The following is a 12,401-nucleotide window of genomic DNA, read 5'->3' on the forward strand; positions in this document are numbered from 1 at the left end:
GGGGAGAGAGCAACCTGCTAATCAGGTAGGAAAGATGAACGGGAGGGGGGCTATTATATTCAGGTAGAGCCGTGGGAAAGCTGCCTGATGCAAGATATGGGTGATGCAAGAAGCTATCTCATTACGATAAAGAAAAAGAAACAAAAAAGAGCTGATATAGTAAAAAAAAAAATCAAGTCCACGCACAAGTCAAGATCAGGTAGGGAGGGAGGGAGAGAGAGAGAGAGAGAAGACTGGTATTCACTCACTACACATTACACAAGCCAAGTAGTGTAACATGAAAGAGAAGAGGGGAGCGAGAGCAACCTTTTATTCAAGTAGGGGAGAGGCATAAGGAGAGTTGGAAGTTATTCACTAGTACACAAATAAAAGAGTGAAACATGAAAGACATTCCTCATGTCTCTTCTTCAATGGGAATACTATGATTTAATTAAAGATACTTTACGCCATCCTGACTTTTTCAGTGGTACTTTTAAGTCTGCTTGAAGATGTGGAATAAAAAATGGTGCCGGTACTTATCGTAGGTGTCGGCACCCCAAGTTGCATTTACACAGGCAGCCCAATTCTGATCTTTTGACAAATTATTGGCAAAAGAGCTGATCTGATTGGTCAAAAGACCAATTAGTGGAAAAATATCAGAATTGGGCTGCCTGTGTAAACGCATCCTTAGTTATCCTGAATGTACCCCTGAATGTTCGTCAGTCTCGCTTTAAATCACGGTGCTCACTGCTCAGCTCATTGAGATAGAATGAGGCCAAATCGGGGCACTTTTGAGACTGTATCCCCACGCTACTTTAGAAGTTAATTTATTTTTCCCTTCATAGGGACCTTTCAAATCTCACAATGTCCCTGATCATTTCTGTTTAAATGAAATGGTTTAATTTTAATTCAGGTACATTTTGGAGATGTGGTTTCTATAGTTTAAATTATATAGAGCCTGTGGCATTACTTTAAGCACCACATTTATAAAAGTTATAAATGCATGACAAGAACATATTTAAATTACTCAATCTCTCTTTTCTCATCTCTCGTTACCTTCATCTGTTTCTTTCTCTACCCTCCCATCTCCAACCTGCTATCTCCTCTCTCTCTCTCGCTGTCTCCTCTCCCTCCATCTCCAACCTGCTTCTATCTCCTCTCGCTGTCTCCTTTCCCTCTCTCCCACTCTCCCTCCATCTCCAACCTGCTTCTATCTCCTCTATCTCTCTCTCGCTGTCTCCTTTCCCTCTCTCCCCACTCTCCCTCCATCTCCCCCTCCCTCAGTCACAGGGTGCTGCGTCACACAGTATTTATCTGTGCCAGTCGTTCTCTGTCGGTCCGGGCCACAGCCTGCCGTAGTAACACACTGCCCGAGGAGGAGAGAGAGGAGGAGGGGAAGAATGGCAGCATGCTGGTCTTTGTCGACATGGAGAACATCAACACAGTGAGCTCAACACACACGTGCCAATGCGTTACTCATATGCCAATTAATCACTCTCGGTCAAGCTGACATTTGATGGAACATTGTTATTCATGGTCACATGCACTAAGGTTGTCAGGAAATATACACATAGGGGAGTCTGGGGGCACCAAAAATTGTAAAGGCCCTCCTCTTGGCTCCAGAGAAATGTTGCTGTTTTAAAGCTAGTTTCTTGCAATTCTACACATTTTGTCATGGGGCTGAGGAAAGAATTGCATTTAAAGCTAATTTTCTGCAATTGTACACATTTTGCCATGGCTTATGCCGCGTTCTTATCAAATCACATTTTATTTGTCACATGCGTTGAAGACCACAGGTGTAGACCTTGCTGTGAAATGCTTACTTACAAGCCTTTAACCAACAATGAAGTTTTAAGAAAGAGTTAAGTTTTCTTTATCTTTACTATGTTCTACCTTGTAGAATAATAGTGAAGACATCAAAACTATGAAATAACACATACAGTTGAAGTTTACATACACCTTAGCCAAATACATTTAAACTCAGTTTTTCACAATTCCTGACATTTAATCCTAGTAAAAATTCCCTTTCTTAGGTCAGTTAGGATCACCACTTTATTTTAAGAATGTGAAATGTCAGAATAATAGTAGAGTGATTTATTTCAGCTTTTCTTTCTTTCTTCACATTCCCAGTGGGTCAGAAGTTGATACACTCAAATAGTATTTGGTAGCATTGCCTTTAAATTGTTTAACTTGGGTCAAACGTTTCGGGTAGCCTTCCACAAGCTTCCCACAATAAGTTGGGTGAATTTTGGCCCATTCCTCATGACAGAGCTGGTGTAACTGAGTCAGGTTTGTAGGCCTCCTTGCTCGCACACGCTTCAGTTCTGCCAACAAATGTTCTATAGGATTGAGGTCAGGGCTTTCTGATGGCCACTCCAATACCTTGACTTTGTTGTCCTTAAGCCATTTTGCCACAACTTTGGAAGTATGCTTGGGGTCATTGTCTATTTGGAAGACCCATTTGCGACCAAGCTTTAACTTCCTGACTGATGTCTTGAGATGTTGCTTCAATATATCCACATAATTTTCCTTCCTCATGATGCCATCTATTTTGTGAAGTGCACCAGTCCCTCCTGCAGCAAAGCATCCCCACAGCATGATGCTGCCACCCCCGTGCTTCACGGTTGGGATGGTGTTCTTCGGCTTGCAAGCGTCCCCCTTTTTCCTCCAAACATAACGATGGTCATTATGGCCAAACAGTTCTATTTTTGTTTCATCAGACCAGAGTACATTTCTCCAAAAAGTACGATCTTTGTCCCCATGTGCAGTTGCAAACCGTAGTCAGGCTTTTTTATGGCGGTTTTGGAGAAGTGGCTTCTTCCTTGCTGAGCGGCCTTTCAGGTTATGTCGATATAGGACTTGTTTTACTGTGGATATAGATACTTTTGTACCTGTTTACTCCAGCATCTTCACAAGGTCCTTTGCTGCTGTTCTGGGATTGATTTGCACTTTTCGCACCAAAGTACGTTCATCTCTAGGAGACAGAACACGTCTCCTTCCTGAGCGGTATGACGGCTGCGTGGTCCCATGGTGTTTATACTTGCATACTATTGTTTGTACAGATGAACGTGGTACCTTCAGGCGTTTGGAAATCGCTCCCAAGGATGAACCAGACTTGTGGAGGTCTACAAATATTTTTCTGAGGTCTTGGCTGATTTCTTTTGATTTTCCCATGATGTCAAGCAAAAAGGCACTCATTTTGAAGGTAGGCCTTGAAATACATCCACAGGTACACCTCCAATTGACTCAAATGATGTCAATTAGCCTATCAGAAGCTCCTAAAGCCATGACATAATTTTCTGGAATTCTCCAAGCTGTTTAAAGGCACAGTGAACTTAGTGTATGTAAACTTCTGACCCACTGGAATTGTGGTACAGTGAATTATAAGTGAAATAATCTCTGTAAACAATTGTTGGAAAAATGACTTGTGTCATGCACAAAGTAGATGTCCTAACCGACTTGCCAAAACTATAGTTCGTTAACAAGAAATTTGTGGAGTTGTTTAAAAATGAGTTTTAATGACTCCAACCTAAGTGTATGTAAACTTCCGACTTCAGCTGTATGGAATCATGTAGTAAACAAAGTGTTAAACAAATCAAAATATATTTTATATTTGAGATTCTTCAAAGTAGCCACCCTTTGCCTTGATGACAGCTTTGCACACTCTTGGCATTCTGTCAACCAGCTTCATGAGGTAGTCACCTGGAATGCATTTCAATTAATAGGTGTGCCTTGTTAAAAGTTAATTTCTGGAATTTATTTCCTCCTTAATGTGTTTGAGCCAATCAGATTTGTTGGGGGGTGGTATACAGAAGATAGCCCTATTTGATAAAAGACCAAGTCCATATTATGGCAAGAACAGCTCAAATAAGCAAAGAGAAACGACAGTCCATCATTACTTTAAGACATGAAGGTCAGTCAATCCGGAAAATGTCCTTCAAGTGCAGTCGCAAAAACCATCAAGCGCTATGATGAAACTGGCTCCCATGAGGACAGCCACAGGAAAGGAAGACCCAGTGTTACCTCTGCTGCAGAGGATAAGTTCATTAGAGTTAACTGCACCTCAGCCCAAGTAAATGCTTCACAGAGTTGAAGTAACAGACACAACTCAACATCAACTGTTCAGAGGAGACTGCGTGACTCAGGCCTTCATGGTCGAATTGCTGCAAAGAAACCACTATTAAAGGACACCAATAAGAAGAAGAGACTTGCTTGGGCCAAGCAATAGACATTAGACCGGTGGAAATCTGTCCTTTGGTCTAATAAGTCCAAATTTGAGGTTTTTGGTTCCAACCACCATGTCTTTGTGAGACGCAGAGTAGGTGAACGGATGATCTCCGCATGTGTGGTTCCCACCGCGAAGCATGTAGGAGGAGGTGTGATGGTGTGGGGGTGCTTTACTGGTGACATTATAGGGGATTTATTTAGAATTCAAGGCACTTAACCAGCACGGCTACCACAGCATTCTGCAGCGATACGCCCTCCCATCTAGTTTGCGCTTAGTGGGACTATCATTTGTTTTTCAACAGGACAATGACCCAACACACCTCCAGGCTTTGTAAGGGCTATTTGACCAAGGAGAGTAATGGAGTGCTGCATCAGATGACCTGGCCGCCACAATCACCCGACCTCAACCCAATTGAGATGGTTTGGGATGAGTTGGACCGCAGAGTGAAGGAAAAGCAGCCAACAAGTGCTCAGAATATGTGGAAACTCCTTCAAGACTGTTGGAAAAGCATTCCTCATGAAGCTGGTTGAGAGAGAGAATGCCAAGAGTGTGGAAAGCTGTTATCAAGGCAAAGGGTGGCTACTTTGAAGAATCTCAAATATAAAATATATTGTAATTTGTTTAACACTTTTTCCATATATGTTATTTCATAGTTTTGATGTCTTCACTATTATTCTACAATGTAGAAAATAGTAAAAATAAAGAAAACCCTGGAATGAGTAGGTGTGTCCAAACCTTTGACTGGTACTGTAGGTAAGGGTAAAGTGACTATGCATAGATAATAAACAGCGAGTAGCAGCAGTGTAAAAATAAAGGGGGGGGTTCTTATGGCTTGGGGGTAGAAGTTGTTAAGGATCCTTTTGGACCTTGACTTGGTGCTCCGGTACCGCTTGATGTGCAGTAGCATCGAGAACAGTCTATGACTTGGGTGACTGGAGTCTTTGAATTTTTTTTGGGTCTTCCTTTGACTCCGCCTAGTGTAGAGGGCCTCGATGGCAGGAAGCTTGGCCCCAGTGATGTACTGGGCCGTACGCACTACCCTCTGTAGCGCCTTAGTCGGATGCCAAGCAGTTGCCATACCAGGTGGTGATGCAACCGGTCAGTATGCTCTCGATGGTGCAGCTGTAGAACTTTTTGAGGATCTGGGGACCCATGCCAAATCTTTTCAGTCTCCTGAGGAGGAAAAGGTGTTGCCGTGCCCTCTTCACGACTGTCTTGGTGTGTTTGGACCATGATAGTTTGTTGGTGATGTGGACACCAAGGAACTTCAAACTCTCGACCTGCTCCACTACAGCCCCGTTGATGTGAATGGGGGCGTGTCCGGCCCTCCTTTTCCTGTAGTCCACGATTAGCTCCTTTGTCTTGCTCACGTTGAGGGAGAGGTTGTTGTCCTGGCACCACACTGCCTGGTCTCTGACCTCCCTATAGGCGGTCTCATCATTGTCGGTGATCAGGCTTACCTTCGTTGTGTCATCGCAAACTTAATGATGGTGTTGGAGTCGTGCCTGGCCACGCAGTCGTGGGTGAACAGGGATTACAGGAGGGGACTAAGCATGCATCCCTGAGGGGCCCCCGTGTTGAGGATCAGTGTGGCAGATGTGTTGTTGCTTACCCTTACCACCTGGGGGCAGCCCGTCAGGAAGTCCAGGATCCAGTTGCAGAGGGAGGTGTTTAGTCCCAGGGTCCTTAGCTTAGTGATGAGCTTTGTGGACACTATGGTATTGAACGCTGAGCTGTAGTCAATGAATAGCATTCTCACATAGGTGTTCCTTTTGTTCAGTTGGGAAAGGGCAGTGTGGAGTGAAATTGAGATTGTCATCTGTGGATCTATTGGGGCGGTATGCGAATTGGAGTGGGTCTTGGGTTTCCAGGATGATGATGTTGATGTGAGCCATGACATTCTCTACATCTTATGCTATTTGAGTGACTCAAACATTTAAAAAAATCAGTGCCTTGACATTTTTAGATTTTTAGATTGTCCCTGACTGTCTAGTGTTTATTTGGGTGATTTGTTAGTTCTCAAAGATTATCTTATTATAAAATATATAGGTCCATTATCTTTTCTACATACTTTATATCTGGTTTTAGTCGTTTAAGTTTACGCTGAAAATGATTTACCATCCCGAAAGTTCTTTAAAAAAATAATAGATTTTGCCCGCCGCTGCTGAATGAATATAGGTCACAGAAGTATGTAGACTTTAAAAGCTGATCGTTGATGATACATAATAATATATATGCTCACCCCTCTCTCTCCCACTCCCTCCTCTCTCTCTCTCTCTCTCTACACGCAGAGTGAGGCTGGGGTGCGTGAGTTCCACATTGTACAGGTCTCTAGCAGCAGTAAACAGTGGAGACTACACAAGTGTATAAATCCGGCGGAAGACAAAGGTTTGTCCCTCTGCTCTCCGTGGCCCTCTCAGATACCACTACAAATAGTCTTAAACTCATTTACTCTATGACTGTTTGACATTTCGGTGTCAGCTTTTGATTTGTACATTTCCATTGAAAGAGAGGCTTGACTAAATAGTTTTTTTTGTGTCATTTCACTTCATTTCTTTCTCTCAATTCTTTCTCCCTGTTTCTTTGTTTTATTTCATTTGGGAGGATTTTATGTAGCTTTTTTTATCACTAGGTGATATGCAATGTAGCAGTCCTGCGCAGAAGAATTGCCAGCCCTCGCAGAGGTGCACAAGATTTAATTTCACTCAAATGTACACTATCTTTCCTGGCTTTAAACAGATAAAATGTTCCCTCTACTATGGAAATTGGGATTGAATCAATGTAATAACAGTCCCTTTCAATGCAACAAACCAAATCTAAATCCAAGACTGAGTTGTTGGTGATTTTGTTGTAGGCTGAGGAGCGCATCAGAGAGGGAATGGCCGGCAGGGGATGTAGCTCAGTTGGTAGAGCATGGCGTTTGCAACGCCAGGGTTGTGGGTTTGATAAAATAATATATGTGCTAACTGTAAGTCGCTCTGGATAAGAGCGTCTGCTAAATGACTAAAAATGTAAATGTAAATGTAGCCAATTTCACAAGCACAAGCGTTTTTTCCATCATCTGTGGTCAGAGAGAAGCCTAGATGTGCGTTTGAGATCACAGAGCATCGTCGCGTGTGCACATTTGTTGATATTCTTCACTAGTTAGAGTGATTGCTTCCTACAAGAGCACAAAACTTGTACATATTGAATTGTCTTTAAAAAGCGAGTCAGGTAAATAGCTTTTTTTGTCTTAAAGGGGCAGTGTCCTGTTTTGAGATGAGCATAAATTATTCAAATAAGCCAGTAGGCAGAGGGTAGCATCCATTTTTGTATGATTTTCTGTAAGGTAATAATAATAACAATGAATTCAATTTTGTCTAGTGGTTTCATGCATCATATAACACAATAAAATGCAATTTTCAGTCACCTATTTGCTAATTGTGACTGTTATGAGCTTTCGGACAAGTAAAACATCAGTCCCAAAATGGTCAATGTCATAATGTGCATAATGTTTTTTAAAAGTCTCCGCTCACAACACCTGAAATTTACTCTGTGCTGAAAAATATTAGAGGGAACATTGGTTATTAGTATGAAAAAATGTATGCACTCACTAACTGTAAGTCGCTCTGGATAAGAGCGTCTGCTAATTGACTAAAAATGTAAATGTAAAATGTTATATGCTGTCTCTATGAAAACTAAGTAATTTCCTAGTTAGCTGTGTGGCATCTACTGGATTACTTTGGTGTGTTGGGCTGTTATGTTCATTAGATATATGCCTTTTGGTGGTTTGATCAGTGAGGATCACTTGTTTGGAGTGGTTACCTTGGTTATCTAGCCTAGTTCATTTGGTAGAGTAGGCTACTGAATTGTGTATGCTGCTAAGTCACAGTGCATTTGACATTAACATTTAAGTCAAATAGCAGATGCTTTTATCCAGAGCGGCTTGCAATTGGTGGCATTTCATGCTATACTATAGCAATGGGACCGCCCTTCGCAGTTCATACAGTGTTAAATGCTTGTTATTCAGCTTGTTATTCAGCTCTCTGCCAGGCTGGGTAGACGATCCCCGTGGGAACTAGCTTTGTGATTGAAGACCAGTGGTGTGGCTGGTGGCCAGGATACGTAGCCGAGGGCAGAGTGATATTTTAGCCGCTCCCTAGAACAGTGTGATTATATGGGTAGTTCCAGTAATCACACACACACACACCACCGGGGGGCACTTTTGCAAGTAGGTCACTTTGCTAATTTTCTCTCTGTCATCATATATGGAAATGTGGTGATATAGAGGTGGCAGTGACCAGGACAGAGTGGAAAAGAGACACCACACACGCCCACAGCCTTATATGCTATTTTATTCAATTCTGTCCTATTTGTCCTCTCCCTGTCACTCGCGTGTTGCTGCTGATTATAGCCTGTAGGGTTTAAACTGCACTGAGGACTGGCTGTGATAACATTACACATTCACATTAACATGAGTCAGAAGGGCTCTCTGTGAGGATTATTCTTGATCAGTTACGTGTGCGTGTTTGTCTGTGAGATGTACAGACTGCTGTCAGAACGTATGCTATGCTGCACCGCTAACACGCTAATTAGCCACTCAGCAGGATCACCTGATAACACACACACACTGGTAATATCCGCACTCCAGAGAAATGGTACTGTATGTATGCCAATACTGTCTCTTGTCCCTTTCTCCCTCTCTTTCCTCTTTCCATCTCTCTCTTCCTCTCTCTATGTTCCACTGATTGATCATACTAGTTCACAGCCTGAGGCTAGAGTGTTAGTTGCCTACAAACAGTTTTCCTTTTCCTGTAATAACAGTACATTAAGCTACATCAGGTTTTCCTTCTCCTGTAAACACACTCTCTCACTATCTCACTCACTCACTCACTCACACACACACACTCACATACACACACACACACACACACACACACACACACACACACACACACACACACACACACACACACACACACACTATCTGCTTAGAACACTGAGCTGCTGCTGGCCCATAGTAATAAGTGAGCTGAAAATAATATCAAGGGTCTCACCAATGTGTTAGAACATCAGATGGCCTTTAGAGAAGTGGTGTGTTTGTACATGTTTTACTATACGTGTAAGTACCAGAAGTCCTCACAAGAATAGTAAACCAACTACAATTCTGAGAAGTGAGGCCATTTTGCCAGTCCTCACTTGTAAAAAGGCTATTTTAGGCTTAGGGGTTAGAGTTGGGGCTTGGGGCTTGGGGTTAGAGTTAGGGCTTAGGTTTAGACGGAGACAGGACATGGACATGTGTCTGTCTGTCTTTCTTTCTTTCACCCTCCTCTTGTCATTCCAGACTGCAAACTCACCAGCAGAGAGAGGGGCAAGCTGTGCTTCAGAGCAACACGATGCAAACCCCACGAAGGTACACACACAAACTCTTGTTACCAACAATATCAGACAATAAGGAGAATCTCTTTTCGCTCTCTTGACTGTTATTTTCTGTATCTTCTGTGTCTTAGCTACCTCGAAGGCACTAGAGAAGTACACCTTTGCAGACCTGAGCCTTGGAAATGAACAGGTATGTTAACCATTGTAAGAGGACAATAACAGTGTTATCTGTCATTGCTGGTCTGTTGTGCCTGAATGTATAAAAAAAATCTATACTATTACCCTCTCCACCCCAACCTTCTCTCCCTCCCTTCTTTCCTTCCTTTCCCACGTTTTCCTTCCTCTCCTCATCTCTTTTCCTCTCTCCCCTTTTTATCTGCTCTCTTGTCGCTCACCCTCTCCTTTCCTTTTCTCTCTCTGCTCTCTCCCTCTCCTTTCCTTTTCTCTCTGCTCTCTCCCTCCTTTCCTTTTCTCTCTGCTCTCACCCTCGCCTTCTTTCCTTTTCTCTCTCTGCTCTCTCCCTCTCCTCCTTTCCTCTCTCTGCTCTCTCCCTCTCCTTTCCTTATCTCTCTGCTCTCTCCCTCTCCTCCTTTCCTCTCTCTGCTCTCTCCCTCTCCTTTCCTTATCTCTCTGCTCTCTCCCTCTCCTTTCCTTTTATCTCTTCTCTCTCCCTCCTTTCCTTTTCTCTCTCTTCTCTCCCTCTCCTTCTTTCCTTTCCTCTCTCTGCTCTCTCCCTCTCCTCCTTTCCTCTCTCTGCTCTCTCCCTCTCCTCCTTTCCTATCTCTGCTCTCTCCCTCTCCTCCTTTCCTTTTCTATCTCTGCTCTCTCCCTCTCCTCCTTTCCTTTTCTCTCTCTGCTCTCACCCTCTCCTCCTTTCCTTTTCTCTCTCTGCTCTCACCCTCTCCTTCTTTCCTTTTCTCTCTCTGCTCTCTCCCTCTCCTCCTTTCCTTTTCTATCTCTGCTCTCACCCTCTCCTTCTTTCCTTTTATCTCTCTGCTCTCCCTCTCCTTCTTTCCTTTTCTCTCTCTTCTCTCTCACTCTCCTTCTTTCCTTTTCTCTCTCTGCTCTCTCCCTCTCCTTCTTTCCTTTTCTCTCTCTTCTCTCCCTCTCCTTCTTTCCTTTTCTCTCTCTGCTCTCACTCTCCTTCTTTCATTTTCTCTCTCTGCTCTCTCCCTCTCCTTCTTTCCTTTTCTCTCTCTGCTCTCTCACTCTCCTTCTTTCCTTTTCTCTCTCTGCTCTCTCCCTCTCCTTCTTTCCTTTTCTCTCTCTGCTCTCTCACTCTCCTTCTTTCCTTTTCTCTCTCTGCTCTCTCACTCTCCTTCTTTCCTTTTCTCTCTCTGCTCTCTCACTCTCCTTTCCTTTTCTCTCTCTGCTCTCACCCTCTCCTTCTTTCCTTTTCTCTCTCTGCTCTCTCCCTCTCCTCCTTTCCTCTCTCTGCTCTCTCCCTCTCCTTTCCTTATCTCTCTGCTCTCTCCCTCTCCTCCTTTCCTCTCTCTGCTCTCTCCCTCTCCTTTCCTTATCTCTCTGCTCTCTCCCTCTCCTTTCATTTTATCTCTGCTCTCTCCCTCCTTTCCTTTTCTCTCTCTTCTCTCCCTCTCCTTCTTTCCTTTCCTCTCTCTCCCTCTCCTCCTTTCCTCTCTCTGCTCTCTCCCTCTCCTCCTTTCCTATCTCTGCTCTCTCCCTCTCCTCCTTTCCTTTTCTATCTCTGCTCTCTCCCTCTCCTCCTTTCCTTTTCTCTCTCTGCTCTCACCCTCTCCTCCTTTCCTTTTCTCTCTCTGCTCTCACCCTCTCCTTCTTTCCTTTTCTCTCTGCTCTCTCCCTCTCCTCCTTTCCTTTTCTATCTCTGCTCTCACCCTCTCCTTCTTTCCTTTTATCTCTCTGCTCTCCCTCTCCTTCTTTCCTTTTCTCTCTCTTCTCTCTCACTCTCCTTCTTTCCTTTTCTCTCTCTGCTCTCTCCCTCTCCTTCTTTCCTTTTCTCTCTCTTCTCTCCCTCTCCTTCTTTCCTTTTCTCTCTCTGCTCTCACTCTCCTTCTTTCCTTTTCTCTCTCTGCTCTCTCACTCTCCTTCTTTCCTTTTCTCTCTCTGCTCTCTCACTCTCCTTCTTTCCTTTTCTCTCTCTGCTCTCTCCCTCTCCTTCTTTCCTTTTCTCTCTCTGCTCTCTCACTCTCCTTCTTTCCTTTTCTCTCTCTGCTCTCTCACTCTCCTTCTTTCCTTTTCTCTCTCTGCTCTCTCACTCTCCTTCTTTCCTTTTCTCTCTCTGCTCTCTCACTCTCCTTCTTTCCTTTTCTCTCTCTTCTCTCCCTCTCCTTCTTTCCTTTTCTCTCTCTTCTCTCCCTCTCCTTCTTTCATTTTCTCTCTCTGCTCTCACTCTCCTTCTTTCCTTTTCTCTCTCTGCTCTCTCCCTCTCCTTATTTCCTCTCTCTGCTCTCTCCCTCTCCTTTCCTTTTCTCTCTCTGCTCTCTCCCTCTCCTTCCTCTTCTCCTACCTTGTTCTTATCCTCCTCTCCTCAGATCATCAGCTCCACCACTCCGTGTGCAGACTTCTTCTTCCGGAGGTGTCAGTCCTCAGCGTCTTGGAGACCGCCTATTGTGGTGGAGACACAGGGGAGACATTCCAGGAGTCAGGGGGCGGGTCCTGGGGGTGGGGCTGAGGATATAACAGGCGTGGTCAGGAAGTGCAATGAGGTGGACCTCGACATCATCGTCCTCTGGAAGGTAAAACCACATAATTAAAATACACCACTATTACTATTACTAATTGTATTAGGATTAGTGCGACTACAGAATTTAAATAGACCTTTATTGCAATTACCGGTAAACACTTTACTTGACACCCA

At 43.8% G+C, this 12,401-nt stretch overlaps 1 protein-coding gene across 4 annotated transcripts in view; it reads left to right on the forward strand.

Annotated features, from left to right (window-relative positions):
- Positions 1-12,401, forward strand: part of trappc8 (trafficking protein particle complex subunit 8) — a 100,034-nt gene that overhangs the window by 59,403 nt on the left and 28,230 nt on the right. For all 4 annotated transcript variants that reach the window (XM_041840231.2, XM_041840232.2, XM_041840233.2 and 1 more), the window contains 5 exons: positions 1,264-1,423; positions 6,499-6,595; positions 9,531-9,599; positions 9,697-9,755; positions 12,076-12,279. In XM_041840231.2, coding sequence (XP_041696165.2) covers positions 1,264-1,423; positions 6,499-6,595; positions 9,531-9,599; positions 9,697-9,755; positions 12,076-12,279 — 589 coding nt within the window. The remainder of the gene's footprint in view (positions 1-1,263; positions 1,424-6,498; positions 6,596-9,530; positions 9,600-9,696; positions 9,756-12,075; positions 12,280-12,401) is intronic.

The sequence above is a fragment of the Coregonus clupeaformis genome, chromosome 20 (genome assembly GCF_020615455.1).
Source record: "Coregonus clupeaformis isolate EN_2021a chromosome 20, ASM2061545v1, whole genome shotgun sequence".
Classification (NCBI taxonomy): domain Eukaryota; kingdom Metazoa; phylum Chordata; class Actinopteri; order Salmoniformes; family Salmonidae; genus Coregonus; species Coregonus clupeaformis.